At 50.8% G+C, this 25,477-nt stretch overlaps 1 protein-coding gene across 2 annotated transcripts in view; it reads right to left on the bottom strand.

The window, feature by feature from the left end:
* KSR2 (kinase suppressor of ras 2) overlaps positions 1–25,477 on the bottom strand; it is a 177,237-nt gene that overhangs the window by 129,453 nt on the left and 22,307 nt on the right. For both annotated transcript variants that reach the window (XM_077307487.1, XM_077307489.1), the window contains exons 2-4: positions 18,866–19,006; positions 15,165–15,315; positions 2,027–2,531 (exon numbers count right to left, since the gene is read on the bottom strand). In XM_077307487.1, coding sequence (XP_077163602.1) covers positions 2,027–2,531; positions 15,165–15,315; positions 18,866–19,006 — 797 coding nt within the window. The remainder of the gene's footprint in view (positions 1–2,026; positions 2,532–15,164; positions 15,316–18,865; positions 19,007–25,477) is intronic.

The following is a 25,477-nucleotide window of genomic DNA, read 5'->3' as shown; positions in this document are numbered from 1 at the left end:
CTGGAGGACCACAGGTTGACTACCCCTGCTATATATCAACTGTAGTTGAAAGCCTGGAAGATGCCTAACGCCCTGGCCTGGAAGGCCCAGGTGATCCCCATCTCATCAGTTCCTGGAAGCTAAGCAGGGTCCGCCCTGGTTAGTCCTCGGATGGGAGACCATCAAGGAAGTTAGGGCTGCTCTACAGAGGCAGGCAATACCAAACTACAACTGAACATCTCCTGCCTTGGAAACCCTGCAGGGTCACCGCAAGATGGTTGAAGCTTGACGGCACTTTCCAACCTCAAAATCCACAACAGGGAGGTGGTGTTGGTGGAGAATGGATTAGCCTCCCCAAGCACTCTTTCTTGATTCCACACCGGCTTCCAGCTTGCCTGCACTCAGAAGAAACATGGAGAGGTCCCTCCATTCTTGGTGATGAAGAGTGCTGAGGGACACACAAGCTAGGAAGTATCTTCCTGAGCAGAATGCAGTGCCTCAGGTACCCCAGAAGGGCAGGATCCAAAAGGGAAAACAGTTTTCCAGAGCGAGAACTCCCCCCCTGCTGGTCTACTTTCCCCCTGGTCCTACTCAGAGCAGAAGAAACTGGAAGGGAAGAGGCAAGACTGCAAAGGAATTAGAGCCTTAAATTTTCAAGCCGATCTTACGGGCAGGAGAGAGAAACATGAAAGGACGAGGACCACCCTTCCGTTAACACTCCACAACTCACATCTTGGCCATTCCCCTCCATACTCCTCCGCTCCGCTGCTTGGCTTCTCAAAGCTTTCGGTCAAGGGACGTGAGCTAAGTAGCTCTCTGATTATCCCTTCTTATACTGCCCTAGCCTCAGGCCATTACGAAGATCATCTAACCATAATCATCACAGTGTCATAATAATAAAGCGTTTCAAAAGCTCCTCGTCAAATGCAAAGGCCGGACGAGCACCGTTTGCGGGTGTCATAAGCCAAGAGCTATGCTGCAAAAGAGCCCCCCTCCAGTGGGGACAGCGAAGTTAATTAATTTATATATATATATTAAATTAGTTAAACATTTATCAGGTGATATGACTGTATATGGTCATGGCGACCTGCCCACCCCCCCCAAAATGGCCAATGATGGGCCTGGAGGGGGTGGGAAGAGGAGGGGCTCCAGGTGGGTGTGCTCACAGCTCTGCTTCCCAACCCTATTCTGCACGATGGCGCCACTACTGGGGATTCTCGGAAATGGAGATTTGACTCTTGCATGGCTCCAAATGGGAAAAGGGGAGAAAGTACCCAGGGGTACCGGAAGGAAACCAGTTCTTCCAAGAGATTAAGAACTGGTTTTCCTTCCAAGAAATGAAGAATTCTTCCCAGCTATTGGCTGCAGGGATCTGCAAGCCCATTGCATTCAGGAATACAACGGGTGCTAGATTGGGGGGGGGGTGGAAGAACTCTACAGATGGCCTCCCCCTCCCCCCAGGACCTGGAATGGCTGCAGGCAGCTGTTAGGGAACTCATTGGCAGGGGCAGCTCTCACGCGGCAGGGATCTGCAGCCTCCAAGCCTCAGAGTGGAAGGAGGAGGGCGTGGTCGGGGGGGCAGAAGGCTATTGACTGGCGGCTGGACAGATAAGCAAGCTGATGGGAGGAGGAGGCACTCAGGGGTGGGACAGCTGCTCTGAATGAGTGTTAAGCTTTGAGTGGCACTTAAGCCATGAGACACGCTCCTCCTCTAAGGCATCAGCCAATCAGGGCCCTAGCAAAAAGCCCCTAATATATATCATGTCACTGTTCATGTCCATCAGGCCACTGGCCTATCCAACATGGCTTCTTTTCTGCCTAGCTCCAGTTCATGCATTCAGCTGAGAGCAATGCTGAAAGAACACGATACTGAGGCCAGAGCCCAGGTTCGAATCCCCTCTCTGCCACAGAAGTTCTCTGGGCGACCTTGGACCAGCCCTTCTCTCATTCTCGACCTTGTCACTGCACAAAACGTTTGGCAGGAGCGAGGAGCCCGTGGGCCCCAGGTTGGACACCCCCACTCCGCAGGCTTCCCGGTCCTACTTACTTGGGTGTGTGAGCCTCGTCCACTCGATTCCCCAGCTGGAACTCGTGGGATTTGCTGCGGTGCAACGCCGTGAAGCCCGGGAAAAGATGGATCAGCTTGCGGGAGGAGGGGGGCGGGGTGCCCGGCGGCTTCACCTTGTTCCGCCGCCTGATCGGCGGGGTGCCCGGCGGAGTCATGGTGGTGACTATATTAGGGGTACGGGGCGGCGTGTGGGCGGCGTGCCGCTGTCTCGGGGACGGCGGCAAGGAGCGGTGTCCCGATTCCAGAGGAGGGCAGAGTCCCAGGAAGCCTTCCACCGTCAGCCTGTCCACGTGGGTGTACGCCGGCCCGTGAGACAAGCCCAGGTGGCAGTAATGCTGGATGCATTTGGACGGAGCTTTAGGGCTTGGAGAAAGGTGAGTTCGAATCCACTGCATGGATTCCGATTGGCACGCGGGGCTGTTCTCCTTGCCGGTCTCAGTCATTGGCCACTGGATGGTCCAGTCTTGCTTGGAGAGGCTGCCTCCTGTGAAGAAAAAGATTTGGTCAGGGAACAGGCCTGCCGTGCCCAGTTTAAAAACCCACCTCATCCTTGGCCCTACGTAGGAGTCGTTCCATTCCAGACCAGCTTAATGTTCAACACGCACTGTGAATTGTAGGAAGCGATGCGACCAACGACCTCATCTGCGGAATTCTCAACATCTCCATCCAATTACCATTCCCAGCAACCACTGGGGAGGCCATGACAGGCAAATTTATTTCAGGCCAGGCCGGAATGTAACGTTGTACTCAACAAGATGCCTGGATTGCCCCCCTCAGCTAGCCTCCACAGTCACAATAAAACCCACCCGGACAGTCCGAGAGAGCTACAGTCACACACCCCAGCCTTTCTCAACTTTTTGACCATTGAGAACCCCGTGAAACATTCTTGAGGCTTTCGGAAACCCCAGAAACGGCACGATGGTGCACAATATGGTTGGGAAGCAGAGCTGTGGACACGCCCACCTGGGGGCCCTCCCCTTCCCACCCCTCCAGGCCAATCGTTGGCCATTTTGGGAAGGGACACCAGGTCAACATGACCATGCATGGTCATCTCACCCGATAAATGTTTAACAATTTTTTAAAAAAATACTATAAAATTAATGAACTCCCACCCATTTGGGAAACCTTTCCAGAGCCATCAAGAACCCCCAGGGTTTCATGAAACCCTAGCACCCCCCCTTTTAAACACCCACTGAGCAATCCAGGCGGCTCGCCTGTGCTGGACGGGCCTGCAGGAAGTGACTCTTCATTACCGAAGATATTATTTCACGGCAGTAACAAAACTCCTCTCTCAGTACGGCGGATCCGCGCCTTCCACGCCAGCGCTTTTGATCCGGCCCTTCTCATAACACATGCATTTTAAACAGGTAAAAAAGAAAAGCAAATCCTAAAAAGAAATCGGTAGCCACTCCGGCTCCTCCTTTCTATGCCGTTTTGGGTTATTAATTGATAGCCCTGTTATCTCCGCATCCTTTTCAAGGAAATCAATTTATTTCAGGCTCTCGAGAAGGGAGAAGAAAGAGAAGAGGGAGAGCGACGGGAATGAAAGGGAGAGGAATTGATTAAAAGAAGTTTTTTCTTTAATGTTCGAGGAAGAGGATGAGGGGGGGGCAACGTCCTTCGAATTGTTCTGTCTGGGGCTGGTGAGAAATCGTGGGGGTGGGGGGGGGGAAGATGGCTAGGGGTGTCAGGAAGCCTGCGTTCGGCTTTTTGTCTCCGCTGCCAATGCAGTGGGAAGGTTTCGTGGGAGGGTTTCGAGGAAGACAGTCGGACGAGGAACTGTGAAAGGCAGAAGGGGACTGGCAGCTCTCAAGAGGCTGCAGTGATGGGAGGAGAGATTTAACAGTTCGGCCGCAGCTTTGGAGGGGAGGAGATGGAACTGCGAGGAAGAATCTGCCAAATGGCCCGAAGTGAATTTGTTCTGATGGACAGACTCAGAGTTAAGGTCAAGGACTTCTCAGGGGTGAGAACCGAAGGAACTGGGTCTCTGTGGGTTTTTGGGGCTAAGAAAAGCCTTCCGTTTCACCAACAAAAAGGCTATCCCAAGGGATCTTGGGACCCCATGTGGAAAGGTTCTTTGCCTAAAGGGTGAAACAAGGATAGGTGAGGCAAGTGAAGTCCGTTCCCATAAGACGGCGGTAGAGGGAGAAACAGGCAGGAGAACTGGTGAGGCTGAGGACCCCAGGGGGATATTTGCAAAGCCAGGGAGTTTCGAGTTTTGTCAGGGTGCCGTTTGGACTGGAACCACAGGATGCAACCAAAGGGGACTTCAGCCTTCCTGTGCCCCATTAATTTCGGAATTCAAACAGCTCCAGGGAGGTGCCATCTATCTATTTGTCTGTCTGTCCAATTCGCTCTTCCTTCCTTTCTTCCTTCCTTCCTTCCTTTCTCTCTCTCTCTCTGGATTTGGAGTTGGTTATAACTGGCCTCGATCATAGGCCTGGCGGAAGAGCTCCGTCCTACCGGCCCTGAGGAACTCGGGGAGTTCAGGCAAGGCCCTGATCTCTCTCAGGAGCTCATTCTACCAAGCAGGAGCCTTGGTCAAACCCATGAAGCCCACCAATGCAGCAAAAGCCACCCCCAGGCCATAGCAGATCCAGGGAAAGGTGCAGTGGGAATGCAACATGCACTCCAATGCATCCTAACGGCCGATCCCTACAAAGAGGGTTGCACCACACCTGAGGATCGCACCGTTTGGGATTAGCAGCCTGTGATTACCGGAGAGCACGTCTTCCCAGGTGACAGTCACTGGCACTCTTCCACAATGCTAATTAATGATGATGGATGGATCCTAAACACAGGCGTAGAATGGCTGGGAAGGGAAGGGGCCAAACGTATGCCCAAGAAAAGCCTCTGCAACATTCATGCCCAATTGGGCTCCATTAAGCCCCCGGTCGGTCCCAGACTGGAGGGACGTCCTTGCCATCCGCCCCTTCCCTGCTATTTATTTTGATGGCTCGTGTCACCGCATGATTGATGAGCACCCTCGCAAAAAATAACTCGGCGCTCGTTCCGGTGCGTCATGCCTAAATATATCCAGGTAGCGTTTTGGGAAGCCCATTTTAAAACTGACGCCGGCGCCACAAAAGCGCACGCGAGGCTTTTCAGAGGCGCGGTGGTGGCATTCTCGAGCCGTCACAGTCCGGGGCCGACGCGCTTGGATCTTGCATCCAGCCGCTGTCTCTCGTCAAGCCGTGTTTTCAGGCGGCTTCAAACTGTTCATTTGGAGATGCCAAAACAAGTCCTGCAAACACGAGGCCGGCACAGACGCAAGGAGGGTGGGTATAGTTTAGAGCAGGGGTAGTCAAACTGCGGCCCTCCAGATGTCCATGGACTACAGTTCCCAGGAGCCCCTGCCAGCGAATGCTGGCAGGGGCTTCTGGGAATTGTAGTCCATGGACATCTGGAGGGCCGCAGTTTGACTACCCCTTGTTTAGACCGAATATTTGGGCCCCAGTTATTTGGAGGAGCGCCTTATGATATACAGACCTGCCCGAGCACTGAGATCTCAAAGAGAGAAATTTCTTGTAGCTCCACCTCTCTCTGACATGCAGAAGGGACTGTTCTGTTATGGCCCCCAGACTTTGGAACAGTCTCCGTCTGATGACTCACCAGGGACCTACGTTGCCTTAGGGGAGGGCAGAATGGATGGTCAGTTGGCTAGTTGGTTATTTAGTTTTTGGTGCCTGGTAAAAAAGCACCTCTATACCCAGGACTTTGATATCTACTTTCTTCTGTGTGCTGTCCTGCCAGGTGGGAAGGTGGGAGGAAGGGAGGGACAGAGCTGGGGCAGGGGGAGGTTATGTGTTAAATGTTTTGAATATATTTTAGGTTATTTTATTCTGCATAGTTGTAACCTACCCTGGGACCTTTGGGTGAAAGATTATAAATCCCTGTATCTATACTTTGAAGGGTGACCAACAGTATTCTCACAGAAGCACCCCCCCAAACCAAGCAGCCCCACAGATTTTATTGGGGCCCTTTCATAGCCTTGCCCACTGCCAAGTCTTCTGAAGAGAAATGCAACTTCTAAATACTTTTAGATAATGAACAGTGACTACACTTCGAGTATGTTCTAGCTTTCCTCCCCCACAACAACACAAAGAGTTACTACGGCAACCTGACATTTTAAAGCAAGGGAAACTGGAAAATTTGATCAACGTGCTAATGGTCAGACCCGTTCTCCACAGGGGGGTGGTATAGTGCTTAGAGAGAGATAAATGTCCTTCTTTAATGCCACCCCAAAATCATATGGGCAAGACAGTGCTTGGCCTAAAATGAAATAAAGAAACAAGTCTGGACAAGTATTTTAGAAGTGAGTCAGAACAGCTGGCGGGCTAATATTTCCTTCCACACCATGGAGATGACTAATTCAGGACAATGGGTCTCCCAAGAACCTGTTGACTCACCCTGGACTCATCTCAACAACACTCATCCTAAACATCTTTGCACCCATTGAACTTCATTAATCAATATTTAATTCTATGAACCAAAACTAGTAGCTTTTCCCATCCGATACTTGCAGGATCATCAAGACTAATTCATTCCTATAACCCACCTCAGGAAAATCCATCAAGCCTCTCTCATATTTCTGTCCAACTCAGGAAAAAACCACTAAGTTAGTCAGTAACCTTTTACTCAATCATACGAACAATTGGTCAATTTATATGATAAGAAATTATTAAACAACACTAAATATTGTGATACTAGTAAGATTATTGTTCACTAGAGGAAATTGTTCACCATTGAGGAAGTATTGCAATTGAAAACAGGAGGAAAATCCAGACTCCGTTTTGGCTCGACTCCACTGAATTGCTTATAAACAACCGGACATTAAAGAATTTGTATTGCTCGGATGTTGAGTTGATTCTCTGCTTTGGTTTCTCTTCTACCTGGAAGTTGGCAACCCTAGCCACAGCCCAAAGAACCTGTGTTTCCGGAGGAGGAGGAGGAGGAGGCAGTGGGCTTTCTTGGAACTAGAACAGCAGAGAAGTACAATGCAAAACACAATATCCTGGCAACAAAAGAAACCCCTGTTGTGCAGCCATGGAGTTTCAAATCTGCATCATTATGCAAAAAAAAGGAGGGGGAAATAATCTGGAAAGATTCTTCAAGTGCAAGAGAGCAATTGAGGCTGAGGAACTTCTATAAAGACGGGAGCAGCCCTGAGCTTTCCTGTTTTTTGCTAATTATGTGACTTTGCCGTGAAAGATGGACAAGCGAGACAGGAGCTGGGGAAGAGGCTGCCGAATAACGGAAAAGTGGGACTCGTTCGGAGGCGCCGCAGTTCGGTGCCACGGATAAAAGGTCACCCGTGTCGCTACGCCGTCACTTCCTCAGGATGTCTGCCTGGCAGATGAGTTTTCCATGGCTGCCCCTGTGACAGACGTCCGTGAGCCTGGCAAGGGGACAGCTGTCAATGGGGGTAGCTGGCCTTGCATCTGCCACATTTTATCCCTTTCTCTCCCATGCAGACTCATCCAGCTTCCCTTTCACGTGGGGCGGGGAGGGGAGAATTTCTCTGGCGGAAAATTCTCCCTGCCGGCGGAAGGCTTCTCGGGCGGAAAAGGTTTCCTGATGATGGAAAGAAGGCGAAGTTCTTTCCCCCTCTGCTCCCAGGTTGGTCTCCTCCCGTGAATCACTCAGGAGGGGGTGGTTGGTGCTTAACCCTGCACATTGTCTGCGTTGGCAAAAGGGGTAATTTGAGGGCGATGATGGCTACGATCCATTTTTTTCAAAAAAAATGTGATTAATACGAATCACATAAACAAGGGAAACGGGCGGCAATAAAAAGCACCCAGCCAATTAATCACGTTTAGCCCGTGGATGTAATTGTCAGAAAACTGCCCAGCAATTGGGAGGGGGGAATCCCATTATCTCTCCCAATGAAGGGAAGGCGTGGAGAAGACGAATGGGGCTCCATTTGTCACTCTTGTGCAGCAGGTAATGCTTCTTCATTAGGAGCTCCACGACCGGTTCCCTAAATTCACGTAGGAGACCGTCGGGGGGATACGGCTGGTCTGGGGCTGCAGAGAGTGTTGGCTCTGTTTTGAGCGAATGAGGCATCTCTGAACATTCTGCAGAGCCTCGGGAACTGGAGCTAAGCTATACCCTTTTGATGGGGAAGTAACCTACCACTGGGGATAGTTCTCTAAACAAAGGCCAGGCTCTTAGAGGGGCCTCCTCCCCCGCCAGTCAATTCTTCTTCAAAAAAACAGGAAGCAAATGCAGAGTTCGTAACTTTGCGTTAGGGAGTGTAGGCACAGTAACTGCGTTTTGCTTGTAATTCCGTTTCCAGCCCTGGATAGGTTGTGGAGACCCCTCTGCTGGGTCATGACCTTCTAGAAAGCCAGCCCTGGCGTGGTGGTTTAAGAGTGGCAACCTCTAATTTGGAGAAGTGGATTCCATTCCCCTCTCCTCCTCCACCTGCAGCCAGTTGGGTGACCCTGAGCTAATCACAGTTCTCTTTGATGTGCTCTTAAAGAACCGAGCTCTTTCAGCCCCACCTCCTTCACAGGGTGTCTGTTGTGGGGAGAGGAAAGGGAAGGTGTTTGGAAGCTGCTTTGGGGCTCCTTCAGGAAGTGAAAAAACCTAGCTTTTCTTCTTCTTGAGAGCCACCATGCCGTCTTGCTCCCAGAGTAACCAGTCTAAACCAAGACCCCTGATTGCTATAAAAAGCAACCCGTGTATGCTTTAAAGTTTTCCCCTATCTATTTGTGGGCTTTTTTTTTTAAAGAGTGGCACATTTAATGTCACGCATGAGGGAAGCAGGGAGGAAGAGGCAGCCAAGTGAGAGCCAAATGCGGATGGAACTGTAATTACAGAAAGAGCGAGATTTCTCCACTTTTAACATAAACATGACGCCAGAAGCCAGCTTCCTTGCTGGACAGCCTGGCTGCATATTTGGAGTTTGGGCAGGTTTCCCCAGGATGGGCCACAGCTGGACGCTTCCTCCCAGTATGAAATCAACATCTTCCTGCTACATTTAATTTCTTCCTCTCAGAATCTTATATTCTGGGTTTTCTGGACAGAGGTAAGGATAAGAAATCTGGATAAATATTTAGGTCTGCAGCTGCAAGGATTGTTTGGACAAAAAAAACCTGGAAATCTATGGAGATATCTGAATATTTAGTTTCCAGCAAGTGATACAGGAGAGGATATAGAAACCAAGAGTTCTTCCTCACCAATGCATGTGTTACAGCTGTGGCCCAAAGCTGGCAAGTAACAGCCTTAATCTAAGAATTTTCCCACTTTGCAATGCTCAGTTCATTGTAAGAGGATCCCTGCAGTTTATTTTATGGCCTCACAACTTGCAATGTTACATTAACCAGGACATGTTTTACCGATCTGTTGTAAACCTCCTGGAGTGACCTATGCCAGGAGGAGTGGTGAATAAATCACCTAAATGAAATTTAAAAACTTGCTCCAAAGCACCATTTCCAATTAAAAATCATCGTTGCTCATGCATCCATACCCTCAAGCGAGTAGCCGTGGAAGTCGGAAGCAGCAAAGCAAACTGAGAATCCAGCGGCACCTTTAAGACCGACAAAGTTTGATTCAAGGGAAGAGCACATCTGAGAAAGTCTGAGAAAGCACATCTGAGAAAGTCTTAAGGGTGCCACCAGATTCTAAATTTGTTCTGCGTTCATATACCATCACAGTTGGTCTTGTTCGGGGACGGCCACGTTTTTCTGACCTGACGGTCCCATTCAGGGCTGCTTTTGAGTGTCCCGTGTTGAATGCCAGCTTTTCCTGGATCAAGCAACGGTGTCCCAGTCAGAACCTTCAAAACAGGCAGAGATCCAGATGTGACCTTCTCTGCCCCCGCTTACTGGCGCTTGGCACTGCTTAACTGTTTCCCGGAAGGGTGAGCCCCTCCATCCATCACTACGACTCAGTGGACCGATACTTTGAAAGTGTTTATAGCACCGCACTTAGCCCTGATGGAAGAGTTTGATCGCTCAAACTTCAGAACGCATTCTCGCAAAACGAGGCCATAATTTACACACCCACAAAGGCATTCTGGCCCCTGGCTGGAGCAATTAATGTGGGCAGGAATGTCCAGGTGAGGGGGAAGCAAAATCCCCCATGCCCCAAAGGCAGGACGTGCATAATGGAATAAAATGCAAATGTAACCTTTTGGAAGGGGGGGAGGATCTGTGAGTCCGGAAGCGCCGTGCATTTGCCTACGCAAGATGACTGACCTTCCCATTTGGCCCCTGACCCAGTCAACCGGGAACACGCCTACATGCCACAAGTATGTGCATGCAAAGACACACACGTACATGCCTAGTTAGAAGCTTGGGGGCGGTGACTCTTTTGTCCCATTGGCACGTATTACTTGCCGCTGGCGATTCATCTACCAATCAAGCCAAGGGGAGTCGGACGATCACAAATTGATATTCTAACCCAGGGGTAGTCAACCTGTGGTCCTCCAGATGTCCATGGACTACAATTCCCATGAGCCCCTGCCAGCATGGCAGGGGCTCATGGGATTGTAGTCCATGGACACCTGGAGGACCACAAGTTGACTACCTCTGTTCTAACCGACTTAATCCAAACTACTTACGAGCCAGTGGCAGACCCTAATCTGGAGAGCCGGGTTTGATTCCCTCCTCTTCCACATGCAGCCAAGCTGGGTGGCACTGGGCCAGTCACAGTTCTCTTTCGAGTTGTTCTCACAGGTCAGGTCTCTTAGAGCTGTCTCAGCCCCACCTACCTCACAGGGTGTCTGGGGTGGGGAAAGGTTGTTTGTAAGCCATGTTGGTACTCCTTTGGGTCATCAAAAGGAGGGCTCTTAAAAACGGCTCTTCTGCTTCTAAGCCTTCCATGTGAAAACGTTCCTGGACTGAACAGATGGTGTTAGACGGGCTTCCAAGCAGCAAAAGTGCCCCAACGTTTTTTAGATCTTGGGATGATTCACACATGCAGGTTCTTCCCAACATGCAGTAAAGGCCTGCATGTGTGAACAGGGCAGATCTAATGCTTTCAACAGAACTTTTCATCCCATCCTGTATCATATTGATATTGGGTCAAAAAAGGCACAATAATGAAGCAAAGGGGTGGCAGGTTGCAGTAGATGAGCGATAGGGGTGTGAGAGTCCTGCATAGTGCAGGGGGTTGGACAAGTTGACCCATGAGGTCCCTTTCCAACTCTATGATTCTATGATTCTATGAAATGCACTTGGCATGTGCAAATTGCCCCTCTGCAGTTCTTGTTGGTGTCTTTTGTTTGCAAGTGGCATTTCCCTGATTGCTTCCTTGCCTTTAGCAGAGAGGCCTGTTCATGCCTAGCCCATTGCAGGAGAACTGTAGCCATAACTCAGCCTTTGCATGCAAAGGTTCAATCTTGGGCATCTTCTGCATAAAGGACCTCAGGAAGGAAGGTCATAGCCCTGGTATTCTTCAGAGGCAGAAGCAATGGGAGGGGAGGTATCTTTATACTAATGCAAGCACCAACTCCCTCCTTGTCCACTGTCCAAGTTTGCAGCTGCAGAGAGAACTTTTTGTTACCTCACAGCGCCCTCTGCTGCTCAGACGCAGCAAATGGACCGAGAAGACCAGTGCAGATGGTGGAAGAGCCATCTGCCTGGGTGTTTTTTCCGCCCTGTCCAAAGTGTTTCATCGCTGGTTTTATGGCTGATGGAGAAAGCATTAGAATCACAGAATCCTAGAGCTGGAAGGGGCCATACAGGCTGCCTGGTACAACCCTTTACATCAGGGGTAGTCAACCTGTGGTCCTCCAGATGCTCATGGACTACAATTCCCGTGAGCCCCTGCCAGCATTTGCTGGCAGGGGCTCATGGGAATTGTAGTCCATGAACATCTGGAGGACCACAGGTTGACTACCCCTGCTTTACATAATGCATGATCAGCGTAAAGCATCTCTGATAAGTATCTGTCCCGCCGCTGCCTGAAGACCGCCAGTGAGGGGGAGCTCAACACCCCCCTAGCCAGCCCATTCCACTGCTGAACTACTCAGATGGTGAAACTTGTTTCCTGACATCTAGCTGGCACCATTCTCCATGTAGCTTAAAGCAATTACTGCTGCCAACAGGGACCGCTCCCTGACCCCCTTCTAAGTGGCAACCTTTCAGATCCTTAAAGTGAGCGACTTAAAAGAGTGTTCAGGAGCGTTAGCCTGCCTTGAGCACCCCCTGGACACCAAATATGACACAGACCTTTGCCACTGGCATCCATCTGGCAGCCTGAACTCTGAGAATTTGGCTTTCACTGCCCACAGAACATTCCTGCCTCGACAAGAGAGGAAGAGATCTTTAAATCAGGAGAGGTTGTTTGGCTGGAAGACCACAAAAATCTGTGGCAGCGTTCTTGCCACGGTAGAATGAGGCTGCTGAGGAAGGATAGGCGCTTATGGTTTCTAACCTGCCCTCCTCCAGGGAGCTGCACACACAGTCCCCCTTGCCTCCACTGGATGCTCACCACCACCCTGTAAAGTTGGGTAGGCTGAAACAACCTAGCAGGGCCTGAAGCCCTCCAGCAGGGATCTCAACTCAGGTGTCCGCAGCCCTGGTTTGACCGCTCTCTGCTTTCATGACTGCCCTTTAGGAAAAAAACAGCAAGGTTTGCTTATCAGAACAACAAAGTCCCAAGTTCAGGAATTTGAACGTGGAGAGATAACAAGGCTACATTTGGGCTGCCCCAGTTAAGGCTGCAGAGTTGCCACCAGTACTGCCCGCAGAGATTTGGGGGGCAGGGCTCGGGGAGTCTGAGGAAGGGAGGGACCTCAGGGGGGACAACAGAGCCCAGTGCAAAAGCCGAAGATCTCCAGGTGCCAAATGGAGGCTTAGAACCTGGAGACACAAACAAGAGTTCACAACAAACCCCAAAAAGCTCCCTGCACATAGGAAAACAGGCAAGGCAGAGGGAAGGCTAGGCCGGAACACTTCACACCAACGTCTCATTTTCTGCAGCGAGGGAGATGTTGTTGTCTGCGCACCCCCTCCCGCAGTCAGAAGTGATCCAGCCCCGGCGCAAGTTTACTCTCTCAAGAGGAATCAGGCATTGAGGGGGCCAGGGGCTGCGGGGGGTGCTTTTATCACGGCAGGTGCCTGACTAATGCGGCCGCTGGGTCTTCTCTCCCTTCTCGCTGCTGTGATGATGCTGAATCCCAAGTGTTCCCGTCGCCACCCCCCACTGTTATAGAGCCACTATGTAAAAAGTCAACAGGGCCACGGGGAATGTTTGCGAAGGCTCGGCCTCCTCGGAGGTATCCCTCGCAGCTTTGCTCCAGGCTCTAATCAACAAAGGAAATCTGCTTGCAGCAGAAGTCAGTGACAGAACGCAGGGGGGGGGGGGTTGAAGCTTAAATCGATTAAAGAAAGGTCAGTCAATCATCCTTTCGCATTTATTGGCCAGCATTTTAGAACCCACCTCCCACCATTAAGGCTGGATTGGGAAATTCCTGCAGGTTGGGGTGGGGGTGGGCTCTGGGGATGGGGATGGGAGGGAGCTCAGTGCCAACTGATCAAGACGAGTTGCCATCTTGGTCCATCTGCGGCAGCAAAAAAGAGCAGGAGTCCAGGGGCACCTTAAAAATCTCACAAAACTGGTGGCAAGGCATGAGCTTTCGTGAGTCGCTGCTCTGAAGAAGTGAGCAGTGGCTCACAAAAGCTCACCCCCTGCCACAAATTCTGTATCTTTAAAGGTACTTCTGGACTCTTACTTATTTTTATGCCATAGAACTTGCTCTTAAAAGCAGCCATTTTCTCCTGGGAAGCTGATTTCAATGGTCTGGAGATCAAGTATAATTCCAGGAGAGCTCCAGGCCTCACCTGGAGGTTGGCAACCAGACCTACTCCCCCCAAAGGAAAAAACCATTCAGTTCCTGCCTTTTTCTCTTTATATTGTAATAAGGAAGACTAACGATGTGGAATTCTTAAAGAAAAATGAAAGCTTAAGCTTCAAGGAGGGACTACGCAAGAGGCCTTATTTATATAATTCAGGAGAAAGTTCTGGTTGTTCCTTCTCCAGGCCTTCCCGGTAGCATCTGGTGAGGCTTCTAGGACCCGGACTGGACTGGATGGACCTTTGGTCAGATGCAGCAGGGCTCATGTTCTTATAAGCCTCTGCAAGTCTCTCACAGGTAGGTAAAAAGTGTCCCCCACCCCATTATTCCCCTCCGGCTGAATCTTCACTGTCTCCATCACCTTTCTGCCCCAGGCCAATGTGGCGGGTTGCCTAGCAACTGTGGGATGCTCGGCCTAGCATCGCATGTAGAATTTGCCCTGAAGTTGCTAGGCAACTGTCAGTCCAAGAAACAGCAAAATGGTGGATTTGGAGATGAAGGACAGGTGCGGCTCTGAATGAAAAGAAGAGTCACCTGGAGCAGGGGTAGTCAACCTGTGGTCCTCCAGATGTTCGTGGACTACAATTCCCATGAGCCCCTGCCAGCGTTTGCTGGCAGGGGCTCATGGGAATTGTAGTCCATGAACATCTGGAGGACCACAGGTTGATTACCTCTGACCTAGAGTAGTGATGGCCAAATTGTACCTCTCCAGATGTCCGTGAACTACAATTCCCATGAGCCCCTGAGAACTGCAGTTCATGGTCATCTGGAGAGCCACAGTTTGGCCACCCCTGGCTTAGAGTTAGGCTTGCCACCTGGAGACACGCTGCTATTATAACTCAGCACCAGGTGACCAATATGACCCTGGAGAAAATGGCTGCTTTGAAGAGTGAACTCTATGGTACTATAACCTCCAGAAGCCCCTCCCCTCCTAAAGCCACACTCTCCCCAGGCTTCACCCCCCCCCAAATCTCCAGATATTTCCCGACCCAGAGTTGGCAACCCTAACTAGAGTGGTCAAGGGGGAAGGCAGCTGAGCTTTGACAAGCCAAAGCTGACCATTTCAGAGCATGATGGAGACTTTGGGCCAATTTAGACAACAGATGGGACACGAGTCGAGGCAGAGGTTCCCATGCCCTGTCTTAGGTGGCACGTAACAGTGGAAAAGTTGTCATCTCTGGGAACAGAAACATATTCCAGATTGAGCAACTGTATTTGCTCCAGATTGCACACAGCAGCTGTACATGTGAGAATACAAAACACACACTCCGTCAGGCCACAGAAAGAACAGAAGGCAGCCTGCCGCACCTGATTTGTGGACGTTCCTCAGGCAGGACAGGGAGGCGTTGAGACGGGCACACTCCTCCCGGTTGGCCCCGAACTTCTGCACCGTCTCGCAGACCTGGTCGTCTGTCATTTCCAGAAGATCTTCCAGGCTCAGCCGGCCAGGGACCATTTCCTGCGGGGAGAAAGCGAGGGAGAGGAATGTAAGAAGGGGGCTGCATCCCGTCCAGCATTAGCTCGAGGTCAGCAATCAGCAGCTCGCAGGCCAAGCCTGGACCTGCAGGAGGAGGTAACGGCCAGTCACTCAGACGGATTTAAAAGGGGATCGGAATAATTCGAGGACAGACTTTAGCATAAGAGATCATCCACAACCGCTGCTTCGGTAATAGCCACCAAATCTCTGCAAGTCAGGAGGATCCCACATCTCACATAAACCTGAAAAATCTGGTCAGTCTTCCACAATCTGAATCCTTGAACACAGAACCCAAGTTTTGGTGCCGATGTTTTAGCAAGGGTGGCAGAGGTGTAACAAAGGACAAAATCTCAGTAAAACAGCGAATGTGACACTTCTGAAAGGGGGCCGACAGCCCTCTTTGCTTCTCCAGACCGAAAAACAGCCTCCCCTACCTCACAGGGTGCTTGTTGTGGGGAGAGGAAGGGTAGGAGATTGGAAGCCCCTTTGAGACTCCTTCGGGTAGAGAAAAGCGGCAGATAAGAACCAACTTCTTCTTCTTCTTCTTAGGCAACATCTTCCCTCCCTGCTCATTCTCATGCACGAAAGAGAATCCCAAAAAGCCCTTCGCCTGAGGTGTCCCGAGTCTTCCGGAAGTGTGGCAGGTGTGTCTACCTGAGAAGAGGGATCTATTTATTTTCATTGAACAATTAAAATAACCACACCTTTCCTTTGCTATTTGCTCAAGGCAGTCTACGGTAACCATAAACACATTACAAGTTCAAGCCAAAATGAAGGGCCAAGCTCTAAATATCTTCTCTGCCCAAGATGCCTGCTGTGCCTACCCCCCTGCAAAGCCCTGGGAAACCAGCAAGCTGGGCAGCACTCCCTAAAGCAGGGGTAGTCAACCTGTGGTCCTCCAGAGGTCCATGGACTACAATTCCCATCAGCCCCTGCCAGCAAACGCTGGCAGGGGCTGATGGGAATTGTAGTCCATGGACCTCTGGAGGACTACAGGTTGACTACCCCTGCCCTAAAGAACTCCAGCGAGGTGGCTCCGTTCCCTGCTGCGGGTGGCCATTGGACACAGCAGGGGCCATGACGGAAAGGCCCTGGGTCTGGCTGACACCAGGTGACCCACCCGAAGAGGCAGCAGCAGCCAGAAGACCATTGTTGACGTGTAAGGATGGAGATGGAGGTTTGCCTGGAACCTGCCTTATCTTGCGCGCGAAACCATGTAAAGCTCTGCTTATGTTGGAAGCCCCTCTGGTCTGCTCTCGGCATTGCTGGTGTGTTATCTCCCGTCTCTGTTTGATGCAGCAGAACGTGGAAAGTTCTGCTGTTGTAAAAGCCGCTCTTTTAACTGGCACTGTGGTTGGGGGGAGTTCTGGGTCTTTTTACTACTCCTGTTAGCCCTCTCGGGTGTCTGTCAAAACAGAAAAGGAAGCAGACGGGCCTTTGAAACAGCATCCCTTTAACCACAGAGCAGCCCCAACCCTGCAACATGGTATCTCTGAATAGGTAAATAAGGTGGGAGGAAGCACTTGTGTGTGTGCGTGTGTGTGTGTGTGTGTGTGTGTATGCACCTGTGGTTTTGGGGGGGCTCCTCAGGGACGTCCACCAGGCATCTCCGAAAAGACCGCTGTCCAACAGGGAGCAAAGAAGGAGAGCTGGCTTCCTATACCCTGCTTTTCACTCCCTGAAGGCATCCCAAAGCAGCTCCTATGGCTTTGAGGGTATTTTCTGGAGTGGGAAAGTGACCACTGGTGGCAAGGGTTCCAGTCCTGATGGTTAGGGGGGAGCTGGCTGGAAATTAAAAGCTCTTGTGAGATTTCCCAATCAACAGGCACGGCATCAAGGGGAGCGGCCTTGTGTGACGCCTCTTGCAAAAGCAAGGGAAAACATCCCTCCAAAGCAGAGACGCACCCCCATTTCAACGCTTTTCAAACAATTTCCATTTCATTTTTAGAGATTTTAATTTCATCCCCTGCCCAAACCATTCGGTCGACAGAGCTGTGCTGCCCTCTTGTGGCCACGATCTCAATGTGCACCTGATATGCACTTTTTGCTTTGAGCTTTTTTTTTTCTTTTTTTTTTTTGAGAATCGATTCCGAATTTCACAGGTCCAACAGCAAAGACTAACAGACACGGATTTCACCACGAACTTTCAGGACTTTGAGCTAATTTTGTTCTGGCCCTCCAAAGCTCACGCTAAGTTGCCTCTTTTGTTAGCCTGCAAGATGCTACCGGACTCCTGCATGGTGTTTAGTGATGCATTTTTGGCTACAACAAGCTAACATCTCTACCCACATGACAGGCATGGATTTAGGAGTTAATGTTTGGTTGTAGCCAAATTTTTGGCTTGCATATTTAAATCTGAAAGACCTTAAGTGCAGTAACTGGTTGGTTTTGTTAATTACTTATTTTTTGTTTTATCTAGTGTAGGGAAAATGAGCAGTCTCATTTTTTTTAAAGTAAAATTAGGAGGAGGTGAACATTTTAACAGACACAGGACGGAGTACTGTTCAGCTCTACCTCTACTAGTAGGGCTTTGGGGTCCTGATCGTGGAAAGATTTATCTCAGGAGCTTGTCTTCAGAAGCAGGGCTTAGGGAAGGGCAGCGCCATGGGGCTAGGGGTCTCCTTGCCTTCTAAAAGCAGCAGTACTGGCCTGGGTTTGCTGGTAATAAAGCCCCTGCAAAACCAAATATGAAGGACCTGCTGATGCAGGGAAGAGTCCAGGTACAAGACAAGAGAAGTCAATCCAAGATAGTGGTTTCGGCATACTAAAGGATCAGGGCATTACAATGGCTCAGGAAAGAGAAGGCGCTTGGGTGTGAGTCCCCTGGTTTCCACCAAGTGTTGGGGGGGTCAGCAGAGAAGCTGGCTTTTATACCCTGCTTGTTCATAGGATACCGGATGGGATTCAAAGTTCCATCGAAAGCACGGGTGGCCAAGCTGTGGCTCTCCAGACATCCACGGATTACAATTTCCACTGACCTCTGCCAGCATGATGCTTGCATGGGCTCATGGGAGTTGTAGTCCATGGGCAGCTGTAGACCCACAATCTGGCCACCCCTGATATCCTAAAGCGTTAGATCTCCCCTGTTCACACAGGCAAGCCTTGACTGCATGTTGGGAGGAACCTGCATGTGTGAATCGTCCCTAGAAAACCCATGGCAATTTCACTGCTTGGAAGCATGTTCGACAGCATCTGCTCAGCCCAGGAACATCTTCACGTGGAAGGATTAGAAGAAGAGCTGGTGCTTAATGCCCCACTTTTCACTGCCCAAAGTGGCTTGCAAGCCACCTTTCCCTTCCTTTCCCCACAACAGGGCCGAGAGAGCTCTGACAGAACTGCTCTGTGAGAACAGCTCTAATGCAACTGTGACTAGCCCGCCATGGCCCAGCTGGCTGCAGATTAGATGATGCCGCTCTAATCTGGGGGTGAACCACACTGGGTCGACCATCAATCCAGCCTGGCGAGGGGGGCTTGTGAGGGCACAGACCGAGATGGCGGAAGAGGGCACAGGAAAGGCCCGGGCACTGCTCACCTCCATGACCTCCTTGCGGATGTTGACGATGCGGAACCAGTGCAGGAGCTGCGGGAAGCCGTCCAGCTTGGCGTTGCGCTCCTGCAGGGCCACTTTCCTCTTGCAGGACAGCTGGCGGCTGAAATACTTGACCAGCTTGCTCTGTGGAAAGACAAGAGGGGACAGGGGCGGTCAAGGCAGTGCTCTGGGACTGACCACTCCCTTCCGTTTCGAACCCTCCCCCCTCCGCAGATCTGGGATGAAGCTGTTGCCGGCGCTGCACTCCCTGTGACGTGGTTTATAAAGTCTTCCACCAAGACGGAAAACATACTGGCCGTGGGCGCCCGCACACACACACACACAAGCGTCCCGGAGGGGGACTGGAATAAAGTCGGATACACCACAGACTCCGCCTCTGCCTGCAACTTTTGAAAAAGAAAAGCTGCCGACTTCTGCTCAACCATGCCCCTGAGGCAGCCTTTCTCAGCCATTTTACCATTGGGGAACCCCTGAAACCTTCTTGGAGAACCCCCAGAAGTGGCAAGATCATGCAGAATATGGTTGGGAAGCAGAACTCTATACATGTCTACCTGGGGCCCCTCCCCTTCCCACCCCCTCCACGCCCATCGTTGGCCATTTTGGGAGGGGAGGCAGGTTAACATGGTCATACATGGTTATATCACCCAAAAATGATTAACAATTTTAAATATCTAAAAAACGAATTCACTCCCACCCGAATCTCTACTAGCAACTCGTTCCCCCAGGCATTCCAAAAAGGCCCTGGCTCTGATTGAGGCCAGCCGAATCTCTCTAGGGCCAGGGACCACCACCAAGTCGGTGTTTGCTCTGCCTGAGGTGCTAGTTTTCTGCTTGCAGAGAGCTTGAGACAAAGGGGTATTGCCCGAGGCGTCATCCTCCACCTGCAGTCTGAAGTGCTATAATCCATCCCAACATGCCAGGCCTCTGCTAATTTGTTGTTGTTGTTTTTTTTGGGGGGGGGGACTGGGCCCAAGAGAGGAACAGTACAATGGTATTTTATTATATTCTATGGTACAAATGTGAACACTGGGGGGGGGGAGGACAAGCCAAAGAGAAACAGGATCCTGGGGAGCAAGGCCACTCAGAAAGTAGCCCTCTCAACTGGGTCCTAAAAGCAGTGAGCAAATGCAGCATGGATCATGCACATTGGCTTAAGCATGGATATGCACCCTTTGCTTTCCCAAGGAGAAGACAAAGAGCTGTTTTTGGTACCCCGCTTTTCCCTGCCCGGAGGTTCCAAAGCATCATACAACCACCTTCCCTTCCTCCCCGAACGGACACCCTGTGAGGCGGGTGAAGCTGAGAGAGCTCTGAGAGAACTGTGACTGGCCCAAGGTCACCCGGTTGGCTGCATGTGGAGGAGTGGGGAATCCAACCCAGTTCCCCAGATTAGAGTCCGCTGCTCTTTAACCACGACACCAGGCCTGGGCAAAGAGAGTCATTACTTGGGCCCAATGCAGGAGGATATCCCATCCATGTTATGGGCCCAGCTTTATTCCCTTCCAGGTATACAGGAGATTTCTTCTCTCACATCCACAGAAGCCCCCCCCCCCTCCCCCATCCTGGTATAAGAGCGACCATAGACAGACCTTAGACTTCCACTAGGCTCCGGGTAAAACCCAACACTTCCCTCCCTGCATGCTGAGAGATGGGCACTGGGTTCTCTGGTGTGGTCCCAGTCCCAAATAAAGGGAAGGGGGATGAAGTTGCATGTTCCTTAGGAACAATGGGCTTCTGGGCTTCAACTTTCAAACCAGCACCTTGGAGAGCTCCACGGGGAAGGAAAAACTGCAGGAGCCTACAGATTTGCAAATCACAGCATTTCAGCCTGGATGCCTCTTGTAGGAAAACCAGGTTCAAGAGCCAAGCAGGGAAAGGAGAATTTAACCCTTTCAATGACCTCAGTTTCCAGATTGCCATTTAAGGAACCCCCCACAAACACACACACTTTAATGTTTTAAATGCACATTTTCATTTCTGACACATGAATACAGCGTCAGGGCTCAGGCTAAGTCTGCAGACGATCCCACGTTCGAATCCTGGCTCCTGCAATTGAAAAGATACCGGGCAGCTGTGCGACCAAAGGGCTTTTTTCGGCTCGGACCGGCACTGCCTGTAGGAGCAGCCGGTCTGCTGTATCAACAGAGGCATCACAACGGAATCACAAGTTGTCCTAGCCTCGGTACTTAGAGTCACGTGTGCGGCTCCAGAGGCCTCATTTCAAAAAGGAGGTGGGCAAAATGGAGAGGCTGCAGAGGAGAGGGATGGGGAACGATCCGAGGCCTGGGGACAAAGCCCCATGAGGAAAGGCAGAGGAACTTGGGGATGTTCAGCCTGGAGAAGAAGAGGTTGAGAGGGGACAGGATGGCTCTCTTGAAGTATCTGAAAGGCTGTCAGAGGACCCGCAGTAACAGCTTCAAACTGCGTTTGAACAAGAACCGGAGAGATTCTCCCAGGCTTTTATCCTTTTTACATGACACCGAAATCAATTGCTGTGCACAAACAACAGCCTGAACTCTTTACCTTAGTGGAAAACTTCACCGTGATCCTAGACTACTAAGCACTCAAACCCTCCACAAGGTAACCTGAAGTGTTTGCATGCAGCAGCTCCATACATCCCCAGCCACCCTCTCGGTCATGGTGCAGATCGCTTTTCCTGACACAAGGTGGCACTGCAGCTCATCTTTTAGGAAGATTTCGGCTGGTGTTACAGCCGGGTAACCTGCTCATGGTATAATTACGGGGTGTTAGACACGTGATCGCCAAGTGACATCATTGTGAAGGCGAAAAGATCAAATATAGGCCTGATCTACACAGGCGGCAGGACTCTCACCTCCTGAAAGAGTGGCAGAGCTTCAAGCTGCACGGCGCGACCTCACTTTCCTTATCCCCCGCCCTTGAAAACCTCCCTGCAAGCAGAAAGCCAGCAGTGCAGGGAACAATCTCTGCTAGCTTCACTTAGCCCATGAAGTGTAGGCTTTCTATGTGCGGAGAGGTTAGGTAACATAGCGTAGCACTGCAAAGGCATCATACGCCGGCTGCTACATGGGTAGGCCAGGTCTGGGAAGGTGAGGGTGAGAAAACAAGAAGAAGATTCACAAACAAAAGCTAGCTCATTTCCTCCATTCCTTCCAGTCTGTTCAGCCTGGATGACCCACTCTCAACCTGGGCCTGAGAGCTGCACAGTGTAAGAACGTGAGTCAACTGTCCAAAGATTTGCTACCACATCCCTCTGTGGCCCATCGCATTTAGCGATCCCAAACCCTATGTTAAGGGCCATCAGCTTATGGTGGCCCTCTGAATTAAATGACCTCCAAAACATCCCACTGTTAACAAACTGAAGACCAGAGTCATTTTATCTCGCATTGAGCCTTCCTCTTTTCCTGCTGCCTCCAACTTTTCCTAGTATTATTCTCATGTTTAGTGATTGCTTTCTCATAATTTGATCCAAGTACCAGAGACTCTGTCTAGGGCCCCAAACAGAACCACGTGGAATTCAGGGGGCAGCTGCTGATAAAACATGTATTGGGGGATGCAACCATATATGTCCACCTACTCCCCCGCCCTCCCAAAATGGCCAATGATGGGCCTGGAGGGGGGAGGAAGAGGGGGAACCCCAGGTGGGCATGTATATAGCTCTGCTTCCTAATCATATTCTGTGCGATTTCGCCACTTCTGGGGTTTCTGGAAGCCAGAAGAATGCTTCCGGGGTTTCCCAATGGTAAAAAAACTGAGAAAAGGCCGTTCTAGAGCCACCCCAGCTGTTCCTGCTTCTGTCCCCACTCAGTGCTTACTGGCATGTGAGCAACAGAGCTTCTCCAAGCCCACTTCTGATACCAAAAGCCAGAGGGCGCCATCCACCTCTCAAACAGAGATATGCTCAGCCTCCAAAAATACACAGCTTCAAAAATAAAAGAAAGCTTCACGAAAAGGCGTGGCCAGGAGAGAAGACAGCTCCGATGCGCTCCAAGGTGCGTTTGCTGCTTTACAACCCTGACTGCGCACTCCTGCATGCAAGGGATCCAGGGAGGGCACCCTCTGCTCCTAAAGGTGTCATATGCTTTAGGATGCTTTGGGCTGATCCTGCACTGAGCAGGGGGTGAGACTAGATGGCCTGTCTGGCCCTTTCCAACTCTATGATTCTATGATTTTTCTATGATCAAGAAGCATCATAAGTAGATGCACATAACCATCACCACCACAATGCAAGAGCCAATGGCAGGGAGAGTCAAATTCTTTCCTGGCCACAGGTCCAGCATCAACATAAGCTTAATGTTTTGGCAATCACCTTCAAGGCCATATGTGGTCAGGGCCCAGTGTACCTGAGAGGCTGCCTCCCCGCCTATGCCCCCCAAAGAGCCTTACGTTCCACCACCACTAACTGGCTGGTGATCCCTGGCCCCAAAAGCAAGTCGGATCTCAACAAGGGCCAGAGCTTTTTCCCCCACCTGGTGGAACAAGCTCCCAGAAGAGATCATGATTGAAGAATCCAACCTATCCAAAGCTGTGTCAATGTTCCTGTTTAAACACTGTTCTGGTTGATATGTTATGTTATGATTGTTATACCTGTTGCAGTGTTCTGTGTAGTTACCCCGTGATGTTTTATGTAAACCGCCCAGAGCCGCATGGAAGGGTGGTATAAAAACTTAAATAAATGAATATGCTCTGGTGGGGTGGCAACCAGGGCACAGGAATTCTGGTGGGGTCCACCGCCGCCAACCCCCTAGCTGTGCCTGTGGTCTCAGCACCCTGGCATCATTCAGGACGGGCGTGCAGGTGGTACACAGCGGGGGCACTCCTAGTAGCCATGGGAGCGGCAGACAATGGCCAGGGCTGTCAGGAAAAGGGTGCGCTAGAAGGGCAGGTAACCAAGCCTGGGCGTGGGAGAGCTTATCAATGGGAGCAGGATGTGCAGACAAAAGGGCTGTGGGGGTGAAATGGAAGACATGGGGGGTCAGATGAGGCCCCCACCAGCCTGGAACTTGCCCGTCTGTCAAGAACTGGAAACATAGCAGTATTTATTTGCTTTTCAAATACACACAATTCCCAGACAGTTAGAGCTGTTCCTCAGTCGAACAGGCTTCCTCAGGAGGTGGTGGGTTCTCCTTCTAGGGAGGTTTTAAGCAGAGGCTGGATCGCTGTCTGACAGAAATGCTGATTTTGTATGAACTTAGGCAGATCGTGAGGAAGGGAACTGCCAGTGTGTGTCTCTTGTGGCCCTTCCTTGCATACCCAGGGAATTCCTGGTTACCACTGTGGGATGGTCGGTGAATTCCCTCCAGGCCAGGCTCTATTAATTGGGAGAAGAGCTATAATTTCAGGGATCCCCAGGTCCCACCTGGGCACTGGTATCCCCAGACAACGCCAGAAAGCCATGTTCTCTGGGGAAACTGATCTCTGTTGCCTGAAGAGGGGCTGGGAAATCCAGGAATCCCCAGGGCCCACTTGGCGACTGGCATCCCTAGAGGGGAAATTGTCACCATTAAGAAGCCAGGCTGGAACAAAAACCAGGTGAGGACACCCCATAGCTATAGAATTCCAATCTTTTCGAGCCTGTGGGGCACCTTCGGATTTCAGACACAGCGTAGTGGGGCACGGCCAGAAAATGGCTGCCCCGGGAGGTGGAGCCAGCCAGAAAATGGCTGCCCCGGGAGGTGGAGCCAGCCAGAAAATGGCTGCCCCAGGAGATGGAGCCAGCCCTAGCAACAGCTGGATTATAGTCAGTTACCCAGGGAAAGTCCATGGTGGTAGCTGCTGTGAAAACAACAATTTCTTTTAAAAAAAACTGTCCAGTCAATTATAACTCCAGTATCCAACCAGAAGCTTTGCTGGGCAAAAGCCCCACCCACTTTAAGCCGACCCTTGGTGAGCACCGGGAAAGGTGCCCACGAACACCACAATGGGGACCCCCTGCAAGCAACATGAATCTCTTATCCAGGAAGACATTTCCACAGCTTCTTGTCAGGCAGTTAGATATTTGAACAGCATGGGTTTACTCGTGAGGCAAAAGATTTTCTTGTAAGCTTCTCAGATACCTTTTGGTGTGCTGGTTCTTCGCTGTTTTTATTGCATATATATATATATAAAAGTAACAAGCGATTTACACAACCCTGGACTCTCGGATCAATGTTTATACAGCCTGCTTGTTTGGGGAAGTTTCCACTGAAGGAGCAGCCCTGGGATCTGCATGCAGAGGCGGCAAGACGACAGCGGCCTGCAGGACAGATTAGAAGCTGCAGGGAAACCTCCCCACTGAGAGGTTTATGCCCTTATTAAAAGATTTCCATCCCACCTTCTGGTGCAAACTGCCCCGAAGAGAACCACAATTGAAAATTATCAACGCAGGAAACACATGACGATCCGCAAGTGTGATATGATCATGATTACTTAACAGTGGGCTAAGACCAGTGAGAAGGAGAGAGCGGGGAGATGGAGGGGAGATGGGGATCCAGCTTCAGAGCCGAAGAAGACGAGACAAAAGATCTTATTTACCATTGAGAAACCCCTGGAATTTTCTTCAGGCTTGCAGAATATGGTTGGGAAGCAGAGCTGTGGACACGCCCACCTGAGGCCCCTCCCCTTCTCACCCCCTCC

This window comes from Paroedura picta, chromosome 13 (assembly GCF_049243985.1).
Source record: "Paroedura picta isolate Pp20150507F chromosome 13, Ppicta_v3.0, whole genome shotgun sequence".
In the NCBI taxonomy this organism is placed as follows: domain Eukaryota; kingdom Metazoa; phylum Chordata; class Lepidosauria; order Squamata; family Gekkonidae; genus Paroedura; species Paroedura picta.
This window is presented reverse-complemented; position numbering and strand designations above follow the sequence as displayed.